This window comes from Branchiostoma floridae, chromosome 11 (assembly GCF_000003815.2).
Source record: "Branchiostoma floridae strain S238N-H82 chromosome 11, Bfl_VNyyK, whole genome shotgun sequence".
Lineage (NCBI taxonomy): Eukaryota > Metazoa > Chordata > Leptocardii > Amphioxiformes > Branchiostomatidae > Branchiostoma > Branchiostoma floridae.
The window spans coordinates 15,371,141-15,395,492 of NC_049989.1; the positions used below are offsets into that span (position 1 = coordinate 15,371,141).

At 39.5% G+C, this 24,352-nt stretch overlaps 3 protein-coding genes across 5 annotated transcripts in view; 2 read left to right on the forward strand and 1 right to left on the reverse strand.

Annotated features, from left to right (window-relative positions):
* Nucleotides 1–5,412, forward strand: part of LOC118425621 — a 6,494-nt gene extending 1,082 nt beyond the window's left edge. The window contains exons 2-4 of one of the 2 annotated variants that reach the window (XM_035834585.1): nucleotides 831–964; nucleotides 1,374–1,534; nucleotides 4,464–5,412. In XM_035834585.1, the coding sequence (XP_035690478.1) occupies nucleotides 831–964; nucleotides 1,374–1,534; nucleotides 4,464–4,652 (484 nt within the window). In that variant the 3' untranslated portion in view covers nucleotides 4,653–5,412. Of the gene's footprint in view, nucleotides 1–830; nucleotides 965–1,369; nucleotides 1,535–4,463 lie in introns of both variants that reach the window. The other variant, XM_035834584.1, reaches the window with a different exon arrangement.
* LOC118425623 (mitochondrial import inner membrane translocase subunit Tim10-B-like) lies at nucleotides 5,061–7,548 on the reverse strand. Its single transcript, XM_035834586.1, has 2 exons — nucleotides 7,348–7,548; nucleotides 5,061–6,276 (listed from the first exon to the last, which is right to left on the reverse strand). The coding sequence occupies exons 1-2, from the start codon at nucleotides 7,428–7,430 to the stop codon at nucleotides 6,069–6,071; spliced, it is 291 nt and encodes a 96-aa protein (XP_035690479.1). The 5' UTR covers nucleotides 7,431–7,548; the 3' UTR covers nucleotides 5,061–6,068.
* A 265-nt stretch (nucleotides 7,549–7,813) lies between these two features.
* Nucleotides 7,814–23,527, forward strand: LOC118425620 (TRAF-type zinc finger domain-containing protein 1-like). 2 transcript variants are annotated; one of them, XM_035834582.1, is made up of 15 exons: nucleotides 7,814–8,002; nucleotides 8,170–8,281; nucleotides 9,682–9,817; nucleotides 11,130–11,183; nucleotides 11,789–12,368; nucleotides 13,292–13,483; nucleotides 14,447–14,514; nucleotides 15,257–15,429; nucleotides 15,789–15,814; nucleotides 16,121–16,206; nucleotides 16,823–16,976; nucleotides 18,056–18,463; nucleotides 19,602–19,749; nucleotides 20,401–20,482; nucleotides 20,997–23,527. In XM_035834582.1, the coding sequence occupies exons 2-15, from the start codon at nucleotides 8,244–8,246 to the stop codon at nucleotides 21,039–21,041; spliced, it is 2,190 nt and encodes a 729-aa protein (XP_035690475.1). In that variant the 5' UTR covers nucleotides 7,814–8,002; nucleotides 8,170–8,243; the 3' UTR covers nucleotides 21,042–23,527. The 2 variants fall into 2 exon arrangements, with proteins under 2 accessions (XP_035690475.1, XP_035690476.1); XM_035834583.1 differs by having other exon boundaries at nucleotides 7,834–8,002; nucleotides 8,190–8,281.
* The last annotated feature ends 825 nt before the right edge of the window (nucleotides 23,528–24,352 follow it).

Genomic DNA, 24,352 nt, shown 5'->3' on the forward strand with positions numbered 1-24,352 from the left:
CTGAATCTACGTGTTACGGCGTCATAACCAATGTGGAACGGGGCCTTCTGATTGGTCCGCGGCGCCTGGCTATATGATAATTTATCCTAACGTACTGTACGTATGATCCATTCCATTTTATGTGACATTCGTTGCCCTCATATGGTAAAATTGTACTAGCCTATTGTATGTAAATTAGGGGTGGGTACCTGTCCCGGTCTGGGTCCAGAGGATCAGGTCCAGCTCCGGACCTGCCTGATGTGAGAACGTGTGAATGGACGTTACTCAAAACAATGATCCTTTATGCTACAAAGAAATCTGTTTTGTGGAGTATTCGACTCCCACTAGGGTTTTAAAATCCTACAACGCTAACTGCCTCTGTACTATTGACTGTAAAACTTGGTAGAAATGACTATACTATAGACTCTACTCTACTTCGCTCGTTATTTTCCTCGACCGGTAAGCCCCCAGACATGTGAATGTTTGTATATATAATTTTAATTATAATCTGTTCATTTTCTAATAGGTCCAACATCCGGTCCACCGATTTTTTTCAGGTCCGGTTTTTCTGGACCGGTCCAATAAGAAAAAAACGGTTTTGTAACGTAAGGTCACGTAACACCGTACCAGTACGCATCCCTAATGTAAATCCATGAAGAATTGGCTGTCGCTTACCGTAATACGGTCGTCAAATTTTGCAGGAACAATTCTTTCCCGAGCAAGTAGCAGGCCAAAAAATGCGCATTTTGCACACACAGCCATAGATGCGGTATACGTAATATACAATTCAGAAGGTTTCCTCTTGATTCACATACCTGATGTATTTCTGACTTTGGCGATTTCACGCACAGGTTCGGCGGTCCCCACTACAAATGGGAGCGCATGTCGTGGATCAAACCTAACTTCCTGTGGATGATGTACAGGTGTGGATGGGCCAGTAAGAAAGCACAGGAGAGGGTGTTAGCTGTACGAATCACGCGGAATGGTAGGCTGCTGTCAAAAGTTCTCGAAAATTGCCTGATGAGCTCAAGTTGTCAAGTTTACCACAAAAGGAAAACATTGCTTTTCCCCTCCGTTTCCCTACCACTTTTTCCGTTCCAAACAAATATAAGGCCAATGACCAGGACCAGATGAATGTCTCCATGGCATGGTCGCTGACAAAGTAGCAGGCACCCTGTGGTGTTCGATTATACAATGTAGCAAGTGGCAGGACAGCAGGAGGGGCTGTATGAATGTGTTTGTGTAAGAATGAACAGAGCTGTTGTTTGTAACGCTAGATGATGTGAAGGTAAACATTATGTATATGTCTGTAAATGTTAACTAACATTATTTATTTGCCTTGAAATGTTAACTTGCTAGTAGTCATCCAATTATATTTTGTCTCCATCCCACAGGATTTGATGAGATTTTGGCAAACGCATACACGCCGAAGACTCAGGCAGAGGCCGGGCTGCCCAAGGACCAACTGAAGGTGCGGCTACAATGGGACCCCGACCACGACCCCTCCGGTACATCTCTACAGAGGAGGGCCATCCAGTTGGGGCTGAAGGGGGAGGTACGCAAAACATGGGCTTGAAATCACATTAGCAAGTTGTTTCAACGGTTTTGTAAATGCTTGGTAAATTGTGTCTCATAAGCTGTATGTAACATTCTATTGTTAGAAAATTTTTTTTTGTTATACGTTTATGAAGGTTAGACATCCAGATAATATTCAAATACAATTCAATCTCTACAACTGGATATAGAAAATGTTAAGGATCGTATGCAAATACTAACTTAGGAGTAAGCGAATTGACAAGTTTTTCTAGTTAGCTGTACTTGTTTTTTTTTTTTTTTTTTTTTCTTTTCTTCCTGATTCCGTGTTCGTCACGGCACTTTATTACATGTCACAGAAAGCTGTACAATATGTAGCTTATATCATATTTCTAAGAATACATTCTGATTTGAAAATTTTCAGGATGATTTCTGCATCTTGACATAGTGAATTCGGGGATGACAATGTAGACTTATATTTTACAATGGATAGTTTCGCAACTAGCAGCAGTTCATTGATGTACCGAAACTTGTTTAACATATGAGGGTTGTATCCAAAAATAATGTCATGTACAGTGAGAGATATGGAATAACTAAACAAACTTTCCACATAATCCCATAATGGTTTAACAATTTTGCAGTCAAAGAAAAAATGCTCTATATATTCTATAATATCGCAAAAAATACACTTATTATTTTCTACAATTCTCATCTTATGCAACAATATTTTGGTCGGATAAATATTATGCAAGATCTTCCATTGCAAACTAATAAGTTTGGGTTCTTTAGTGGTCAAGAAGGGAGATTTCCATAGTACATGCCAAGAAATGGAACGAAAATCGTACATAGGAAATCGTTTCTCCCAGAAATTCTGTGAGACTGGGACTGCTTGGTATTGCATGATACAGAAATTCTTAAAGAAGATAGAGTCTAGTAAGTGGATGTCTTTACCACAAAGTTTGATACTAGGAGATTCTTCGTTGTCTAATCGAGAAACACCTTTCCATTGTTTGGGAATTGAATTGATTAAAGCATGATACTGTAGTAATACATGTGCATCATTACCAACAATAGCTTTTACATCATCAAAAGATATAAAGTTACCCTGATCATCCACAATATCATTTACATAAAGAATATGTCGTCTAATCCATTTCTTAAAATAAAGCATGTTGCCCTTGTAACTTATACAAGCATTGTTCCATAACAATTGCCAATTTACTTGATTTACCTCAATATCATTGACATTCTGTACAGGTTTCATTTCATACCAAGTAAGTATGAGTTTACGGTAATAGAGAGGTAAGGGCAACAGTGAATCTTTAGATGACACATGGACTGCCGAGCAGTTATGTCTCAATATACAAAGATCAGGTCCTAACTTCTTAAAATAATACAGTTGTATCTTCTTCCATGTAGGAGTAGGAGTTTCACTACCGGATAACAATTTTTTTATCGATCGTAATAAACAACATTTGTGCATTATTCTTATATCTATCATTTTCAATCCTCCCTTTGAATAGTCTTGAACCATCACATTACGCTTTACTCTATCTCTTTTCCAGATAAATCTGTAAAACATCAAATTAACATCCTTTAAGAAGCTATCCGGTGGTATAAGTGCACCAAAACTGTAAGACAGTTGTGAAGCTACAAGGTTTTTGAGCACTGTTATTTTTCCTATAAGACTAAGGTTGCGTGAAGCCCAAGATAATAAAGTGTTTTTCATCTTACAGTATTTTTTGCTCCAATTTACTTCTACTTCAGAGGCACAACATGCAGATGAGAAAACAATCCCTAAACATTTTGCTGTGGTGCACCATTTTAGCCCACTAGCTTGTTCAGAGCAGTGTCTCCAAGGGCCTAGCCACATGGCTACTGATTTTTCTTTATTCAAAACTAGACCAGAAAAAACGGAAAAATGTCTAATAATATCTAAACTTCTATCAATAGAAATTTTGTCACCAAGTATCAGTTCAGTATCATCTGCATATTGAAAAATTCGAGATTCAACATCGGAGTCGCCAAGCCCAGATAATGTAATACCTTTGATTTCGGAAGACTGGCGGACTTTAAGAGCAAAAAGCTCTGTGGCTAGAATAAACAGAAGAGAAGACAAGGGACATCCTTGACGTACACCTCTTCCCAGGTCAAACCATTCAGAGATATGACCACAATGATTGATACAACTACGGGCATTATTAGTGTATACCTTTACCCACTGAACAAAATCTGAACCGAAATTAAACTTTTCAAGCACTTTTATAATGAGGTCTTTGGAAATAGTATCGAAGGCTTTGCTGTAATCTAAGAAGAGAATGGCACCTGGAACATTAGAATCTCTAGTAAAGCAAATTATGTCATCTATGGCTCGTATGTTATTCAAAATACTACGTCCCTTGATATATCCAACTTGGTCTGGTCCAACAATGTGAGAGATAATGTTCTGTAATCTATTTGCTAATATCTTTGCACCTATTTTGTAGTCCGTATTTGTGATTGAGATAGGTCGCCAGTTAGACAGCTGGTCTCTACTTAAATCTTGGTGTTCACCGTTAGCTGTACTTGTATTGAATTATTCTGCCAGTTCATTCTAATGACGCTGAAGAAGAGTGATGGGTGTTACTCGAAACGTCCAGAAGTAAATCTCCATTTTTTCAGAGATTGAATTGAATATTTTTCGTAATGTTTTGAAATATAATGGTGATGAATACACTCAAGGAACAACTACCATGCCACTTGTTCCCACACTAACGTAACGAATTAGTCAATTTCTGAAAGCTGGGCACGTGCTAATATGATTATGTAGTACACTATACTAGCTTTATGTCAATTTGTATTCCGACTGTGTATTACCTATATCAATTTTGATACAATAGTGAACTGTCCTTACAGATTTTCTTTCAGATCTTTGGTTCTAACCGATTGTTCTGTCATGTATCACTATATAGATACTCAACCACTATGCCCAGGACTGGATCGTAAGCATCACGGATGTAACAGACTTTGTGCATGAACAGTATAACGTCCTTCAAACCAGCGGTACTGAACAGCTTCAAGTTGCTGCAGAGAGAGTCTATCAAGTCACTGACCCTAAAACTAAAGCTCTAATAGGTGTAGAGGACTGGGCAACATCTTAGGTATACTTGTAGTTTATATACATTGATAGTGACAAAAGGAGGCAATATAGAGTATACATGTAAACATCATGCACTTTAGTATTGGACCAGCCTGCTATGTATCTGTTTCCATCTTTTGTCCACTTCTCCGAGATCACTACCTTGCTGAAATATTTGGAAGCAGATACATTATACAAGGCTGACGTTTGACATCAAGTTGACATATACACTTAACCACTAGCTATAATATATGTCTGGTAATGTGGTTTAAACTATTTATTATCAAAAGTCATTAGATATGTCAGAATACTATAGAATGATACACTGGACTTCAAAATGTGTTTATTGACAAAACTATGCATGCTAAGTTAAGAACTACATGTACTATTTATACATCTGACAGCAAAGGAAGCTGAGACTGGAAACATATTTTGTAACCAATTTAATTTCAAAATCTACATAGACTTGTTTATTTTTGTCATAGTACTACGAAACAATAGAATACTTTCACATATTGCATTAATCATTAATCAAATTGAGGTACAATTATGCATATGTTTGTATAATCATGTACCTCTAATGTAATCCATCCATTGCAACCATGTCTCCAGTATGATATACTACACTATACACGCACAATACATACGTAAGTTGCATATGGCATATTATGCTAATGCAAATACAAATGGACTTCTTACTGAAAGCATCATCAATATATAACTTTTGTTTTCTCAATCCTCTGCTTTGACATGTCAGAATAAAGATTTTTCCATCTTACAACAACTCTGCTGCTTTCTGTATGGCTCCAGGATGGCAAGTAACGAAAAATAGTGACCAACAAGACACTGCTATTCCTGGGGCTCAGGATACTTCAGCCCTTAACCAACTCTGCCCATTGCTAATCTGACTAACAGTCCAACACCCTGGTCAACTTCTTAACATCTTCTATTTGCCGAACATCATTCTTCAGTACAGTAATAGTGTTACAAGGTTAGGGTTTAGCTAGGCAGAGTTTGTTTGATGGACCATGGGCCAAATTGGTACAGAGCCAAAGCATGTGACATCAATATTCCCTTGACATGGTTTAATCTTCATCACTTCCATACATTCAGTGGAAGACAGTATCTCTGGAATAACTTCACATGAAGCGGAATGAAGTACATGTGGTAAGGAAACTCTCGAGCAGCCTTCGTAACCCCTGCTTCACCTATTAAGTCAGTGAAGTCAAGCTTGCCTAAGCTTGATGTTTCTGACTTAGGGAGAAGAAATCCTGCTACAGTTATCGCTATGGGCCGCTCTTTATCACCATGATGGTAACATCAGGCCCTACGATCTTGATTAAAGAGAAAAAATGGAATCACATTTTCTGTAAACCATGTCCATAAAGTAAAGGTACATGTATATACCAAAATGGAAAATGCAGAGTCACACGTTGGGTTATTTATTAAGCTGCTGCTGTTGCTGCTGCATTTTCTTCATGACTTCTTGGTCCTGCATGGACATCTCCGTCAGCTTCTTGCCTAACCTGTCGTGGATCTCCAGGTACTTGGCTACACACCTGTCCAGGCACACCGACTCCCCCTTGCTGAGGTCAGGCTCCTTGTACTTGGGTGGGATGCACTTCTTCTGACACGCTGATGTCATCCTGGGGATGTAAAGGTTGAAAAAATTACCGTAAATGCATTTAAGTTCGCGGGGATTTAATTTCGTGGTAGCGGGAAAATAACTTTTCGCGGTGGTTTTAAGTTCTTGGTAGCACCATGCACTGTAGTCTCTTACTAGGACTGCCATGGAAAAATGTTTGCGGTGGTTTTAAGTTCGCAGTAAATTGGCAACGCAAAAACCGAGAACATAGAACCACCGCGAATGTTTCTGCATTTACAGTAGGTCCAGAAAACTTTCCTACCTCCCCCTTACTCCTCCAGTACATCCTTCCTTCCCACACTAGATGGAACCAAGGGCAGCGCCCATCTCCATTTCAATTGCCCTTGGGCCACACAACTTTATCTTTGTCAAATCACTACAGCAGGGGTCTAGTCCAATGGCAGTGGTGGTTCAACAACCATACTTTCACAAATGGAGTGCTACCGGTAAGTAAAGAGGTGAATATACCATTTTTAGAGTCTTTGGTATAACCAAGGAGGTTATATAGCTATATAACCTCCTTGGTATAACTCGACCGGGGGGTCGAACATAAATCCTACCAAATATAAATATTATATGGCGGCCACTACAAACTTAGCCATGAAGTGCTAGTAATAGTCAAAACAGTACAAATGGCCACTTAGCAATGTAACCACTATTTGGAGATCCCTTTAATATACTAGTAATAGATAACTTTTTCTCATTGCATTAACTAACTAAGAATCTTGTCCAAACAGACCAGACTTTTATGGTCCCCTGAGTTGTCTTTTAAAGAGTATGAATATGTGTATGTGTGTGTGTGTGTGTGTGTGTGTGTGTGTGTGAGAGAGAGAGTGGTCTTTTCAAGCAGGTTTCACTGTACAAAACATCTATAGAGCAAAATATGAATGTGGCCTTGACTTACCAAGGTCGCATAGGCAAGGGACTTGTACCTTCACTGCCATAAATTTGCTCATGGCCACGTATTACTAGTTAGTAGTTTAACCTTGGTTTACCATGTAGGTTTTTAAACTACGATTTCATGCAACTACGATTTCATGCTTAATATTTTTTGTCCACTCACTCTACTCACCTATTGTACATATCTGCCATCATTTCCACCTCTAGTTCTGCAGCCAGCTGCATAGCCTCATCTTGGTTTATCATACTAGCCATTTCTGTTTCTATCTTTGAGGATAAGGAGGAAGAAATCACGGTAAATATACCGCGCACGTGTCTCTTCTTCTCGCAACTGTGACTGTCATTGAAAAAATGGAAATTGAAAATGGCGGTGAAAATGTCGCGAGATCTGGTGACGAGAATTGAATCCTGACCAATCAGAAAGGGCGATACAAAAATCCATCTGTTAACCTCTGACCTGACGTTTTGGCTGTTCTATCTTTAACAATTACACCCTCTACTTGTATCTAAAAATATTATTTCTGACATAATTAACACAACAAAAAGGATAAGTCTCCTCAAAAAGTATCTTAAATATAAATTATAAATGGTAAAATTACCACTTTTGTCTCAGAAACAAATCAATAGCATAGAAATCATAACTATTTTAAATGGTTAAGGGAGGATAGCTGTTACTTTGCACAGCTTGACACTTACTGAATGTTTTCTGTATGATTATACTTTAGTAGCGGTAAAATCCCCTCCGTAAAACAGGTTCTTACCTCATCCCAAAGGTGTTGACTCCACAAGTGATGAGTCAGTCAAGTTTCGAAAGGTAGACTGTACAGGTATGTCTGAAAGTTGAGCTGCGTTTTCACTCCGATCTCGAAAAAAATTGTCTTTCCATTTCCGTCAGTTGGCAAGAAAATTTCTGTGTTGTGGTGTTGTTGGAGGGAGGGGGGCATAGCGATTTGATGATTCGACCTCACGAGTTTTGCGTATAACTGTTTTTCAGACATTCCGATATATTTTTAGGAGTTGGATTCTTCGCCAAGCTTTAGTGTCGTCAGTCAGTAACGTTTGAACAAGATGGAGGAACAGCCGGAGACCAAGTATTGCAACAATTGGTGAGTTACGATTTTTCACAAATATCATTTATTCACATTATTTGTCTAATGGACAATTTCGAATGTCATACCCTAGTATTCGCATATTCTGATGAAACGTTTTCGTTAATGTTGCGGTGAAAAAGTATCGTGAGATAGCTGTGCTGTGAATGTTTGTATTTTAACTGTATCGAATGCTGTAGACTAGTACTGTAAGTGCCATTTGTTTTGCGGTGATAGAATTTCGCAATGAGAAGAAAAAGGAGTGTTTTCGGTGGTTGTAAGTTCACGACAGTGCTATAGTCACATACTGTAGAGTATTAGAACCACTGAACAGTGGTTTGAAGTTCACGGTGAAAAACACGAAGACCGCAAACATGTACAGCCACCATGAAAATTTCAAGAATTACAGTAATGTTAGATGACATCATTTGTGCTCAGTCACTGATCAGTTACAGTTACTCAGTAATGACCAACAAAACAGGTTTGTGAACAAACAGTTGACAATTAAAATTTGTACTGCTTCTTAAACTTGGCCCTTTAGTTCATGATGTATTTCTGTACTTGAAAGAATCCAGTTTGAATCATTCATTGTCAAGAGGAAGCTGTGACATTTACTTTCACTTTACACTACAGATCATGTGATCATAGATTACCAAACACATGCTCATGTACAGCTAAGTTAAACCAGGGTTTTAAGAATTGATTCAAGTAACTACATTAATAAAAAATCTACCGGCCTTTTCTTTGGCCTGAAATTTAAATGACATACGACTTACGAGTATTTCTTTGCATGTTTACTTGCAGCTAGGAAATTTTTCTATTTTCCAGGAAAAAAATACACTCAAAGCATTAAAAATGTTTAACTACAAGACCAAGGAGTTGAGACTGTTGCTAAATCTAAACACTTTGTGTGGATGTCATGTACCTATAGGAAATGACATATTTTGCTTTACGGGTGTCCAAGAAGCTTCTAAGTTCTAGGGTTGGTCAGTTGGGCATGGCACTGTGTGCCAAATTCAGTCTGACTAGTGGACCAATATGTACCCACATCTACGTCATGGAAAAATCGCCCACAATAAAAGAATCGCACTACTAGTAGCCTGATTTTGAAATTGCACTGCAGGCAATCGGGCCAATGGACTTGTCCAACCCACTTAATCAGGCAACTATTAATATGCAACAGCTTCATTGAAAAAGATTACAGTCATCATGAAAAGATATCACTTTTGCTTGTACAGTAGAAGCCGTTTAATTTGCACAGCCTATTTGCCAGCGTATTTTGTGCAATTATTTGGCTCAGCTGGTGCAATAATGCGAAGTTATCCAGCTGGACTGCAATGGTTTGGGATTTCGGAATTTGGTTACCCCGGTATTAATCCATTGTGCAACAGTTATAACTGGCTTGTACTGTATTTCAGCAAACGAGACATTCCAGCGCAGAATTTCGTGATGCACCAGTCGCACTGCCAGCGGAACATCGTGCTGTGTGACCACTGTAAGGAGCCCGTGCCTCGCACTGAGATGGAGGAACACTTTGAGGAGACCCATGCCCAGGTACGGTATCACACCTGTGTTTATTTCTCAAGAGCAGAGGTGTTGCAATCTAGCTGAAAATTTGGCCTTCAAGTTCAAAAGCCAATTTTTTCTTTAAGATCACAACAGGAAAGAAGAAAACAAACTTATCTTTTACAAGACAGCCATTTGAAAATGCCTTCTATAGTCGTAACGTTTTATACATATTGAAATGTTTAGTAACAGCTTATACCATGTTCGGAATAGGATTTGAATACTGCATATTGCGTTGGTGGATTTTGCGACAGTACTTTGCCCTGAAGCTAAGATGAGTCTGCTTGCCAACGCCCAGTGGTGTTGGCATGCTTGTCTGTATCTGTATCTGTATCTACATAGCCGGTATAACCGCCCTTCGGCATAACACACCAGCCTCACAGGCACGCGGTGCGGCAGCAGCTGGTTATATTACACTAAACGATCCGTCACACCTAACTTCCGCACATCTATCTGCAAGCGTTCTTTAAAACTATCCAGAGAAGAGGCCCCTACTGAGCTTGGTGATAACAAGTTCCACTCTACGATAGTTCTAGGAAAATATGAATTTTTGAACACATCAGTCCTAGCTTGGTAACTCTGGTACTTGAACTTATGGCTGTTTCTTGTTCTTTTTTGAGCTGGTATTAGATACTTATCAGTCGGTACGTCCACCAGCCTATTGGTCATTTTGTACATCATAATGATAATTGTCGAGGTATATAGTGAGTGACGATCTGTATTTGACAGTTATTTGTGACTCTCATCAAGTACTATGATTCAGGAACAATATTTAGATACATTTACATGTACACATGTATATATGCTTTAGTTAGTCATATCTGATATTGATTAATGGGATCAGCCTTTTAGCTAGGATTTTATTATAGGGGGTCCAAATTTGTTGGTGAGTCGTGGTAAGTGCCAATATTGTCTGTAGGGGGCATCCACCTTCCTTGGTGCAGAGTTTAAGAGAATTTTAAGTTAAAATGGTGCATTCTAAGCTATCCTGAGAGGCAAAATGACTGTCAGAGAGGTCACAGTAGAGGACTGTGATCACAGATGACGTAGTAGTATCTCTGGTCAATCAGAATTTCATGCTTGTCAGAGGATCTGCTCCCCAGTGTAAGGGCGTCCAGTGCGTCCAATTTCTTGTATGAGGCCATTACACTTACAGATGCATGCCTGGCTAAAAGCCTAAATAGAGAAAAAATTGATATGTTCACAAAAAAGACAAAAGTAAAAATGATTGAAAACATTTATCTGCAACATTGAATTCTATTTGTGTATATAGTCTTACTATGAGTTGTCATACCTATAGGTCAAATGCAAATGTGGAACGTCAGTGGAAAAGTGCAAGTTGGAAGAGCATGAGGTATGTATCACCCTAATCTAGTATCTTTGACTTTATTTCTGATATGTATCCACACTTCTATCCTGAAATCATAGGCATCAAAATTATTACTATCTAGATACATTGTAGAAAAAAAATGCTAACACTTCCAACAATGAATTGAATATAGGGACTAAGTACCCCTCTTAATTCAGTGTTGGAAGTAAAATGTGTTTTTTCTATAATGTATTCTACCAGCACAGATGAACTTTCATGCTAAGATCTAGATACATGCTAATGTTTTTTTAGTAAGATGTAGTTTGTACAACAAAGAGAGAGAGAGAGAGTTGGACTTTTTAGACTGATTTTTCATATACCTTGCACTACAGAAAAAGTTTTCTAATGAACTTGGCAAACCTTTCATTATAAAACGTTGTGTTCTACTGTATGGCATCATAAAGAAGTGAGAAGTTAAATTTACTTAGTAGAATGTGATTTTTTTTTGTCCACTTAAGATTGTATTATGTATTCTGTAAACTATTTACTTGTTTTGACCTACTTAACCCAGTGGGTATATATGTGCAGTAAAACTAAATGTCTTCATTTGTTCTTTCATTATTGATGTCATTTATTCCTGTCTCTTATAGACCGATGCGTGTCCACTGCGACCAGCCCAGTGCCAGTACTGTGAGATAGACCTCTCCCATAAGGACCTGGCCTCCCACTTGGACTACTGCGGCACTCGTACCGAGGAGTGCTTCAAATGTCACCAAAGAATCATGAAGAAAGACGAAATCCAACACGAGGCCTCCAACTGCAAGTACCCCGAACCCAAGCCCCTGTTGAAGACAAGCTCCGAATCTTCGGTGCGAGACCTCCCGTCGCACTACCAGTACGGGATTTTCAACCGTTACGCGTCCGAGTTCGACATCCCCATGGAGGCGGACTCGCCCTTTGATCTGGAGCAGCCAATCAGATCGGTGGATTCGGACCACTCCCTGATGGTGAGGTCGCGGGGCACGAGAGCCCGCCTGGCCAACCAGGGGCCGGCGAGAAACCGGATATCGAGCGATAGAGACGTTCCGATGCCAGTGCCGAGGGGCATGGCGCAGACGAAGAAGGGAGCAAAGAACAAGTCGACCAATGTGAGCGCAGCGAGGGGCCGTGATATTCCACCCAGACGGGGCTCGCAGTCCCGACCTAGGAGAGACTCAGGTCACAGTGATGGTACGACATAAATCTGCTTGTACCTTTATGATTATGTGATGGGAGTATATACAATACTACTTCATGAATGTTTGTGAATTCTTGACACCTTGTATAGAGAGATGAAGCATATGTCCCAAGTCATATGTATGTTTCTTATTACTAAGCAAATTATATACATGTATTGCAGTGAACTGTTGATGGTTAGTCATGATATCCAAATTAAAAACTTTTCACCGTTAAGCATGCGAAACAATATTCTCAAACAAAACGCACTTTATCTTATTGCCTGTACAATGTACATGTTTCAATGTAGAAAGTTCAAGATACATATGCAGTCTCATAGCCTTTTTAAGTTTTTTAAGGCTGTAGGGACTGTGGGTTGTTATCCACTTTGTCTGTACCCTGGGAAAACGCAGACTCCTACGAGGCACGCAAAGTTTACCGATCCCTACAACACGCACGCACGGGACACCCCCCGCCTAACACCCGCCGGCCCTCGTACCAGCTGGCCCCTACTAACACGAGCCTCTTTCGAGAAGCGAGCGATGTTGGGGACCGTCGTAAGTAGGGCCAGCTGGTAGTGGGGCGGGTGCATAGAGGCGTTAGGGCGCGCGTTAGGCAGGGGATCGGTAACTCTTATTTGCGACTCTTATTTGCGAAGCTTCTCGAGCAGGTTTCCCAGGGTACTTTGTCTGGGGCCCAAAAAAAGCTATGGGACTGACTGACTGACTAGGGCACAATATTCCACTGCCTTTAACCTCCCCAACTGAAGTCAGGTATCTATTTTTATACCTGGGCGGAGTGAGGAAAGTCAAGTAAAAGGCACAACATCTTGCCAAGAAATCAAACTCATGAGGTCTTGGTCTCGTGTTGTCTGCCTACATAGCTACTCGGCCATTCAACACATTGGTTTGACTTTATGCTATTCTTTACCCTCCCAGATTCGGACCCAGACTGGGTCCTGGCTAGGCACCTGGCCCACGACCTGTCCGACCACGATGACCACGAGCTGGACACTCTGCTGGGGCTTGACCGCTCCTCGAACAACAACGGCATGCTGCACACAGGAGGCCTGATGCACAGTCCACCACTCAACAGGCCTCACCACATGACAACAGCTGTCACCAACGGAGGTACTTTGTTGGTTACATGTCTACTATGTCCTCAACCAGGGTTGTAGCCAGCACCCGTCTTTCCGTCCTTTGACGGAAATTTGCAGCTGGGGATGGAAAAAATATTTGCCCATACTGTCCTCTGTGACGGATAAAAATTGTTATGAAAGATATGTCTCCCTTGTGTAATTTTTCACCAACAGATTTTATTGGACAGCTTAGTCTGACAACAAAATTTGCACCTCAAAATGCAGGAAATATTGTTTCAGAGGGTCTAGGGGTGCATGTCCCAGGACACCCTAAGACATCTCGTGCCTAGGGCGCTCGATATGATTCAAAATCGAGGGGATGGAAAATGATTTCAGGCTGGCTACAACCCTGTCCTCAACACAAAAGATACATGAAAAGTTGGTGCCTCACTCAAAATGAATGGGAGTACAATGAAGAGTGGACCACGGCTTTTTAACATCCTTTCCGAAGGACTGCAACCCTTTCCAGTAGCGTACATTTTTGGTGAGCGACAACAGCTGGAATACTGTAAGAAATCCCAACTTATTGGTCCAGAGGCAAAGTCGCTAACCACTAGACTACACTAGATGATAAAAGATACTACATATGCTAGGAATGAACATCCTCCTACGCAGGGACATCCAATGGCTAAACTGCCTGTCTGGATGTACCCTGCTTTCTCAACCTTCGCTCTTAGTTCCTGTGAACGTCAACACCCCCCACCCCCCAAACAGATGTCAGCCAATCAAGGAATAGGCCTTTCAGTTTTCAAAAGGGGTCTCGTATGTATAAGGATAAGCTTTATATTTATAAGCAGGGCGGTCAGGAACTAAGGGTGATGGTTGAGAAAGCAGGGTACATCCAGACAGGCGGTTTCGCTGTTGCATGTCCCTGCGTAGGAGGATGGGAATGAAATGTGAAGAGACATTGTAACAATGTTTGGTCTTTATTCAAACTGTTTTGTTTGTTCCACAGATGACACTGCCCTCCCATGTGAGTTCTGTCAGGATCTGTTCCCTATCGACATCTTGATAGAACACCAGGTAAGGAAATTTTGTGAAATAAATTGCAAAAACGGGCAAAAGAGTGTTGAATTAGAATTGGCAAAAATGATGGATGTTAGAAACAATGTAATTACATGATGCATTTAAGTCTTGTTTAGTTGTGAACCAAGCACTGTTGACGTGTTGTCATGGTTGTTTCAACTGCCCCCAGTAATGTAGGAGTATTATAGTGAAGAAGCCAGCAAATACATAATTATGATTCAGTAAATGCTTGATAACAAATCATGTATACCAATAACCATACCAAATGACCTGTCTCAACATTGTACATTGGGTATATACAAATAAACATGTTTGGTAGCACAGACTTTATGTTTTTATACAGCTTAGGCCACACCAATTCATTTGTTGTTTCTTGGATTTTTTCAGAAAAAACAAACTTTTGCAAACAGTCGGTGGTAGGAGAGATCGAGGGGCTTACCCAAGTTAAACAACAGAAATAACAACATTTCAACATTTAGGAGTCCCTGGTAGCAAAGTTTGAAGAAAAATTATAAATGTACTGTCCAAAATAGGCACGTACAGCTCCTGGAATTTTAGGCCCATAGTTATGGTCAGGCAGTGAAATGTTGTCAACACAAGGTGTGGCCATCAATTTGAAAAGTTTTTTTGTTTTTTTTAAATCTGACAAAATAGGGTCGGGAAATCCGAGAAACAACAAATGAAATTGGTGTTGCCCTTGTAAATCAAATCAATGATTGTATGTATTTCCTCCTTACAGTCTGGGTGCAACCCGTACCTATCCCATGCTCCTGTGAAGTATGGTGGTAACCTGACCGCCCCCAGCACACAACAACCACCTGCTAACCAGGGGGACAACAGGGACAGGCAAAACGCAGGGTCTGGTCACCCCTCCGTCATGGACAACTTGGGATATTCCTCTGTGGAGGACAGGTGGGGTATAGTTTTGTTGTTGGGTGGGCGGACTACTCTCTCTTTGCAGCCAGGGCCTGAATGGCGAGGAGCTTACAATAGGCAGGGCGGAATTGCAAGAACCTTGAGTGGCTGCCATTATGCGCTAACTCTGTTGGCTCCATGTGACATTGTAAAATTATTTTCAGTTAACAGTTTTGACCGCTAGTAGTTAACTCAAATATTACAATCCATATTTAGAATTAAATAGTGATGTGTTTTTTTCTTGCAAATACATATTAGTACATTGTCCTGTGAATGGTAAGGTCTATTTGTGTAAATGAAGGAATTTTTTTTTTGCAATTGGTCCTATAAACTGCACGTTTATTTTCTACTTTCAGACTGAGGAGCATTCCCCTAGACCCAAGTAAGTTGTTGTGTTCAGTTATTTCTTCAAATAAGATTGCAAATATTTCAAAACTACTTGTATTATACAGCTTTGAAGCATTGTGGAACCAGCCAGTAATAAAACATATCTATTCTAAATCTTGAAACCTTTACATTATTTTTTTGCTGTGACCTCACTCTTTTGTTGCAAATGAAAAACTTTGATAATCGGTATTTTACCAACCTGATGAAAGTATTGACAGATGAACACAACTTTGTTTCATGTGAAACTAGCTAGGGTTTGACTAAGTTTAAAACGTTTCCGTCCTGTTATTTTCCTATCCAGTTCCAGTACCAGACGATGACGCCCCCATGTTGCCGTGTGAGTTTTGTGGAACACTACTGCCTGCAGACTTTCTCATCCAGCATCAGGTAATTACTAGTAGTTCTGTTTTATGACACTGGGCTATACTACTTTACTCCTTAAAGTGCTGGTGACAACACCTACTTTTGCTTTGGATAAACTCCTACTGAAACAAAACTTGAAAGCATTTTCCACTTCATCTTTCCCCCATCAGGGACAGGATTTCCTTCATGTTCTTCTTGTTGGTGTCAGATCTTAAGTTGTCAGTAAAGTTGGCCTCTACATCTTTTCTCTTTAGTAGGTTCCCATAGTACCAGTATTGGATGCTATATTATCAGCTTGTCTTATACAACCATCCACTAGTTTCATTTGTCTTGTTCTTGTTTCTTGGTAATTTGCTTCTTGCCCTTGTTTTCTAAGTCATTTTCTCATGACTCATATACCACTTAAATACAAGAGTTCAATTCACATTCCATTATCAGTATCATTCAATGAGCATAGATGTTTGTTCCTCCTTTCAGACGTTATTAACCATTTCATTTTACAAATTGTACCTTGAGTTCTTGATTTCTGCACCTAGGCAATACAGCAGCCTATTGCAAACCTGACACCACAATTTGCAAAAAATGCCCACCACATAATGTATTTAAAACACTACATTTTGAACTGTTTTCCCCCCTGTAGTCTGTTTGTCAGATGGATGATCTCAGGTCAGAGGCACCCACACCACGCCCCCCTGCACAGCTACCCCCCTCCGTGGCTTCCCCTGTCCGCAGACACAAACCCCCCAAGGACCAGTATTCCGAGACCGGCCCAACAAGACGAGTCAAGAGACAAGGTGAGACCAAGTCTACCATTTTCAGTAGGATGAAATACAACTTGTTCATTTCTTCACACTTGTATTTCTTGAGTTGATATCTGTTCAAAGAAAGCCCCGTTTTAACTCTACTTTCCAAGACATTCTAATGTATATCCTTCCAAAACAACATTTCATGATGCATTTTATAGTCAGCTTCTAAACAGTGACTTGTTACTAAACCATTACTGTATTTACTTTTAATGTACGTGTCTTATTTTTCCTTTTGTGCGTACCATCACTTAAGCCCACAGCAAGTAAATTTTATGGATGACATCCTCTGCAGACTGCAAAAATAGTGCGATAGGGCGGGGGGAAAAACAAGATGGGTGAAAAAAACAAGATGGCTACATTTTCAAAAATAGGCACCATAAAGTTGTGATGACTGTTGTAAAAAGAACAAAACATGGTATCAGAGCAACAAGGCATCATTCCTGAATTAAAAGTGACAATAGTGTGGTAGACTGGCATCACCAACAAGTTGGTAACCACACTCATGGCTTCCATATTGGTGTCACTTTTACAACTATCCACTAAGTTTCATTTCTACAACAGTTACTACAGTCCTGGGTACCTCGCAAGTGTCACTTCTACAAGTATAATTATTAGGCTACAACACAATATATTTGCTAATTTTGGTACTTTATCTTCATGTTGACCATCCCTGCAGAAGAAAAAAATTCTTGTTTTTTTTCTGAAATCAGGCGAAAATTAATGCTCGCGCTGATGTCATCCATAAAATTTACTTACTGTGGCCTAACCAGCACCGTCAGTAAAATCTTAAGATATCTTTAAGTCTTAAGATAGAGTGTCTCACATGTACATAAAAGTTTTGGTTAGGGTTGTACTTTTGGATGGGATGCCCTACGTTTGAGGAGAGCCGCACCTCAAGCATGTTAAAGAACCCACCACACTTAACAAAAAAAGTAGGGATCCATTCTCGTCTTGCATCTTGTATCTTGTGTACAAAATTGTGTTATGCCAGTTTACTGTTTATGCGGAACAAAAAATGTTGTTTTGTTGTACGTTTGGTTTCAGTTTAAGACTTACAATTTTTTCAGGTGACCCTTCAGCATCATTTCTCTCATTTGGAGACTCACCGCCCACCAACCACCGCATCAAGCCAGTAGGGCCCAAGAAGAATCCTGGCGGTACACGGCCAGGTGCCACAACCATTACCAACCACTTCACCAGCCCACACCAAAAAAGTAGCACCAAGTCATCATCTAATGTCAAAACGGGGCAATTCTCGGAGCCACGAGAGGAGGGCGAATCGCCGGAACTTGCGCCACGATACCGGGCGAACAGTGCGGCGAGAACGAGAAAGACGCTAGAGTCGCTTCTTCAGGACGACAACATGGCCACGTCCGAGATTCTGGATCGGATGGAGGAGCACAAGAGACAGAAGGGGAGGAAAGGGGCATGGGGAGAGGAAACAGAGATAGATTTAACCATGGACGAACCAAAAGGTGAGTTAGGGTCTACGTATGATATTTCTTTAGTGGGTAGCCTGTTAAATTATTCAAGAAATGTGTTGTCAGCAAAAATGTAATTTTCTTTGAATTAGTATAGTGTTGATTAGAATATAATGAAGGATATCCAAGTTCACAGCAATTTGCATGAGTTTCTGAACAAAGGTTTTGATCATACTGTAAATTGTACAAAGCAGCTGCAAAATCAGAGGATATGTGCCAAAAATGTTGTAAAACAGATACTAATGCCATAAAATGCCAAAGTCACTTTTTTTTTTTTACTCAATGGTCACCACGTAACAAGGCCTGAAGGCCACTCAAGGTTATGGGTTACATGATTGGAACTGTAACAGCAACTCTTCACCCTAGGTCAGAAACATCATGATTGAGACCAGCCCAATTGCTCACTATGTTCAGTTCAGTTCAGTTCAGTTCATCCTCTTGGAGGTGACACCTGTGTCTCCACTCGTTACTCACTATGAGTGAGGACTAACTGACCCAATAGGCGAAGCAGGGGTTACGAGGGCTGCTCGGGAGATTCCCTACCCCTATTTTGGCCGGAATGGTTTGATCCGCTCGGGTGGATGTTCGCACATGTGGCGGGTTCTTTAACGTGCATAGGGTATGGCTCTCCCCATACACGGGACCTCCATTTAACGTCCTATCCGAGGGACGACTCATTTTTCACTTGAGTAAAGTGAGGAAAGTCGTGAGGAATCTATTGTTTAGGATACCATACTCTGTGTGTTTTTAAGTCATTTTGTTCATCTTTCGTGACCAATTAGATTTTATGAAGGCAAACTTTTTATTCTTACCCTGGCATCATGTTTTTTCTGATTTCCAGAAGATGTCATCCATATCAGATTAAGACAGCCTTACAGAAAGTGCTAAAACTAATGCTGCAATATATACAATATATGCACCTTATAAAGTCTCAAACAACTGAAACTCACAACTTACGTTTCAAATAAAAATTTTCGTTTTACGTTTGAAATAAAAATTTGAATAATTGTATCTTACTAATCCCAATCTTTTCTTGACAAATTTTGCTTATGATTTTAAAACAAATGGAAAGGAACACCAAAAAAGAGGTTGTCGTATAATGATTGATTTTTGAATTTTTTCTTTTATAAAGTGAAACCACAGCCTAAAAACAAGCCGTCCAGAAGGCTAGGGGGACCACAGCAGCCTGAACCTATGCCTGGGTACCAGGCTAGCTTTGCCATGGGTCCTGGGGCATCGAGGTCAACCAAGGTCAAACCCACAGTCAAGTCTTCCTCAAGGTCAGTCACTATTTTTTTTCTCTTTTTTTTCTAAGCTTTCAAATAAACATACTGTAACTGAACACAGAAATGATTACATAAATGTAAAGCAAAAAAGATAGAAAATAAGAGCTGACACAAAGGTTAACAGTTTCTATAGTCCTGTTTTGTCTTAGTGAATCATACTTCTAGTAGCCCTTCCACTGGTTAGGCCTCTAGAAACATGATAGCCAACATCTTTAAGTTAAGAGAATTGGGAACATCCTAATCATGTTGATTTATGCATATGTGCTAACATGGACCAATCACTGTCAGGTTGAGAACTGTCTGTTACCTTATTTGGTGTTAGGGGTGTGATAGCTGGTTTCCATAGAGAATCCTGAGCTCCCATTGGATGGATTTTGATAGTGATTTAGAATCCTGAGCTCCTATTGGTGATTCTAAGAATGGGAATGGTTCTCTCAAGTTAGAGGCGTATGGAGGGAGAAGACCCAAAAAGCCTCCATCAGTGAGAGATTGTGCAACACAGGCCAAGTCCTGTCATCCTTCCCTCTTAAATGATCTTTCTTTTCCAAGTGCTTGAATCTTTGCTTTGAATTTTAGTCAGGACATCTTTTTGTTCATCCTTGCTTTTTGTTCTAATGAAAAAAATAATATTCATATTTTTTAAAGATCCGTACCGAGTGAAGAAGGTACAGGTACAACCAATGGCAGAAGGAGGACAGACAGTAATGGTGCCAACAGTAGAACTAAGGTAAGCTACACTACAACATACCAAGTTCATGCTATACCAGCTTTTTATATGCATTATGTTAGAGTGTATGTACATATAGAGTAGTACATGGTGTATTTCCTACAGGGTTTTTTCCAAGACCCATCCCTCCATCCGCTACAGTGAATGTGACTAGCATGCGAAAAATATAAAATATGAAAAAGCTCACAGACCGAACAAAACAATTCCTCCCCAGGAATAAGTAGCCTCTTCCATTGACCCCATGACCTGGACTGTCAGTCATGTCTGATATACCACTTGTTCTACCACCTTTGAATCCTACTTCCTGTCACTCTGTCAAGTCTGACCTTGTGTGGTCATCTTTCCACTCACTTCCTGACACAATACTGATCTACATTTTGTTAACATACGTGTAACTACGAACACACAAGAACACAAACAATCAGGCAAGGACATTATGGAGTTTTGGACTTGTTGTTGCAGTAATTTTTCCTTTGGATATCTTACACTGAAGCTGTTGCTCCATGTGTTTCAGGCTGGCCAATCCTCGCGTAGAAGGATGCGTCACGATGAAGTCTGACCGTGATACAAGTGTTGCAGTAATCTTTTCTCCATAAGGCCCAGTGATGACTGTCTGTACTACAGCTTCAGTGAGAATGTTGCATAATGAACTTCTGTACTTTGTTGTTCACAGACATGCTCAAGCTGGTACTAAGTACATGTATCTCATTGGACAGCACCAAATTGCATCAGGTATTTGCAAAGTGGCGCCAACCCATGCAAGGTGGCTCGAATCAGTGTACTTTGTCACCTAAAGTGGTGATGTTTTTTGTAGAGGTCACGTAATATCCCTTTTCATTGCACCCACGTGTGATCGCAAAGGACAACTGGCAAAAGTTTGCAAAGTTGGAACAGTTTCCTAGTGTAATTTTACACTGTCCTGTGAGAAATCTACTTTTAATAAATTACTGTTCACAGACATGCTTAGGAATGCTGTGTGATCATGATCAGTGAAAATGACAAACACACAAACAAACACAGAAAAATAAAATCTCCTAAAAGGTAATCCAAGAATGTGTACATGCTAATTCCTAATGTGGAACAACCCAGAATGTTATTTCAAACGTTAAAGCTTGGTACATCCAAAATGTAATGTTTCGATGGTAATGTTGATTGTATTGTCATTATTATATCCAATTGAGAGAAACATCTGAGTACAAAGTGGTGAAAATCCAACTACCACAGTTGAAGAAGAAAGTAAAAAGTACTGAAAAGGTGATACGGTAAAGGTATCCTTACAAGACACTTAGGCCTTTGGTCAGAAATTGAAGAAGGATTTTTTTTAATGTCTTTTTAAAAGATGAATGTACAATGTTTATGTACTGTAAAATATCATGATAAGTGTCAAGTAGCAAAGTCCACAAGATTGGTGCCTCCTTTCTCCTTGTTACAAGTTACAACTGAGGAAATGATTTTGACATAGACACAAGTGCTACTTTAAAACAAATTGCAATTAGAATAAAAGTGAACTACAGTTATTTTTTGCCAAAATTTTCTATTTCATGTAAATTTAAATGCGTAATGATGTATTATCGCAAATAAATTTTTCAGGCATTATGTTTAGTTATAAGCTGCAGCTGCATGTGTTAAGGTTATGTGCAGGTCCTTGTTTGTGAAGTAAGAACAAACAGACAAAAATTGTCAAGAATTTAAAGTCAATACTAAAAATCTTGAAATGTTTGCAATGATTTTATCTTCATGGTTTGCACAGTGAAATTATGATACCAGCACCATATGTTTCATATTTCCACTGTGGAAGACACCTTTTGCATTAACCACAAACTTGAAACATTGCAAAAGCCTCCCTTTTCCTCCTACCCAGAAATTCACTCCCCACAAAAATTAAGGAATTTACGGCAGTCGGCCATGGACAAGTAGGCACCATGATATGTCTGACAAGCCTTGGACAACTACCGTTAGTGTCTGTTCATGTCTATTATTAAAACAATACTATTCACAGTTTTCCAGTCCCACACATTAAAAAAAGGCCCTTGAAAATATTGTGCACAGTGAGGGGCTAGTGGACCAAAGCGAGCATAAGCCTACTTACAGAAATACCTGATGAATTCCCTGAAGTCTTGGAAACAAACATACTATTAGGCTAGCCCCTGAGGTGTCGCCAAAAAATATCAAATGGGTGTTGGTGCTAGAATTAGAAATTGTCCTACACTTCAGTAATCTTGAAATGTAATGAATGTCCTTTTGAGAGATTGTCTTTGATCCAGTAACATATCTCTGTATCTTGTACTATTTCAAAAATGACATCTCTTTAACCTTCATCGCACTAAGGGTGCTACACTGCCCAACATATGGTGACCACATTGTGAACAAGCTCTAACAGATTGTTATAGAATGTAGAATGCCTTTGATATGAGGGCTTGTGTCTCACTTCCTGTTATATTCCTTGCATTGTATGCAACCAATCAGACTCCTTGTATCAAGGGTAGATGTATAAGGCAACCAATCAGATGCCTTGTATCAAGGGAACATAGCAATTGAGATGTTTCTTTCACACAGCACTTATTTGACATGACATGACCAATCAGAAGGCTTGTTTCATTCAATGTTTGGTCCAACGGTCACAATGATTAGGAAGTTAAGAAACTTGTAAATTAAGTAGACTTATATCAAATGCTTGCCAAAAAATATTTGTCTAACTTACCAATCTGTAAAATGCTTTTGAATATGACATTTCTTTATGGAATGTTATTTTACATGTACATCTCTACTGACATAAGTTTCAGACCATATATGATCATATTTTAACATGATTTTTTGTATGAACATCAATTGTGAATGGGCAGTGCCTTTTTACTTAAAAGAGTTCATTGTAAAATATATTTTTTGTGTTGCAAACTTATACAGAATTACATCTTGATGTACATATTAGTGTAGTAAGTATGGTTAATAACAACGTAGTGACTAAGTGTCTGGATATTGAGTATTAGACAGAGATTGCTTGTCAAAAAATGTGGGAATGAATTAAAAGATTTTACCGAGATATGATATTTGAGTCACAAGGAATTCTTTGCATTCTCGAATACTGTAAATGCATTTATTAAGTTCGAAGGGATTTAATTTTGCGGTAGCAAGAAAAAGGACTTTTCGCGGTGGTTTTAAGTTCGCGGTAGCACCATGCACTGTAGTCTTACTGCCATGGAAAAATGTTTGAGGTGGTTTTAAGTTTGCGGTAAAGCGGCTACCGCAGAAACCGCGAACATTAAAACACCGTGAAAGTTTCTGCATTTACAGTATATGTACTTGTACTAGTACTTGTTCTTAAAGCCACATTGTGTAACATTTTGGCAGAAAGTGGAAGTATGCATAAGACAAAACCTTCACGTGAATGATATATTTACAATCACTTTCAGCATATTTGAATCTTTTTTTGTTATGTCTTGTATCTGTAAATTGTGCAAAAACAAACTGCATGCAAAGTCTGCTCACTTTGTGACACCATCTCAAAATACTTTCCTTCTGTAGATAACAACAATGGTAGTATGCATTGGTATGATGCCTCCTATGGTGACATATGTTATTAGGATGTTCCCAGTTTCCTTTCAAATAGAAAATCCGTAATTGAAATCAAAGCAGAAAGTAGACTATGTCAAATAGAGTTTGATTATTACGGTAACCAGCATTTGTAGTGGTGCTATATATGAGGGTCTGTATGCTTTTTCCGTTAGGCTTTTGGCAGCCTATTTTGATTGAATTTTCTTTTCATAGAAACAAACGTCTTATTGACGTAATGCGTAGCGGTCCGGGTAAGTTTTGCGCAACAGTGACTTGATTTTCATAGCGTAATACGTTGCTAAATTCAGCATAAAGCGA

Coding starts and splice junctions, on each gene's coding strand:
- LOC118425623 (XM_035834586.1), bottom strand. CDS start 7,430: ATGGCTAGTATGATAAACCAAGATGAGGCTATGCAGCTGGCTGCAGAA. Junction 6,277..7,347: donor ATGGCAGATATGTACAATAG/GTGAGTAGAGTG, acceptor TTACATCCCCAG/GATGACATCAGCGTGTCAGA.
- LOC118425620 (XM_035834582.1), top strand. CDS start 8,244: ATGGAGGAACAGCCGGAGACCAAGTATTGCAACAATTG. Junction 9,818..11,129: donor TTGAGGAGACCCATGCCCAG/GTACGGTATCAC, acceptor TCATACCTATAG/GTCAAATGCAAATGTGGAAC. Junction 19,750..20,400: donor ACAGTCAAGTCTTCCTCAAG/GTCAGTCACTAT, acceptor TATTTTTTAAAG/ATCCGTACCGAGTGAAGAAG.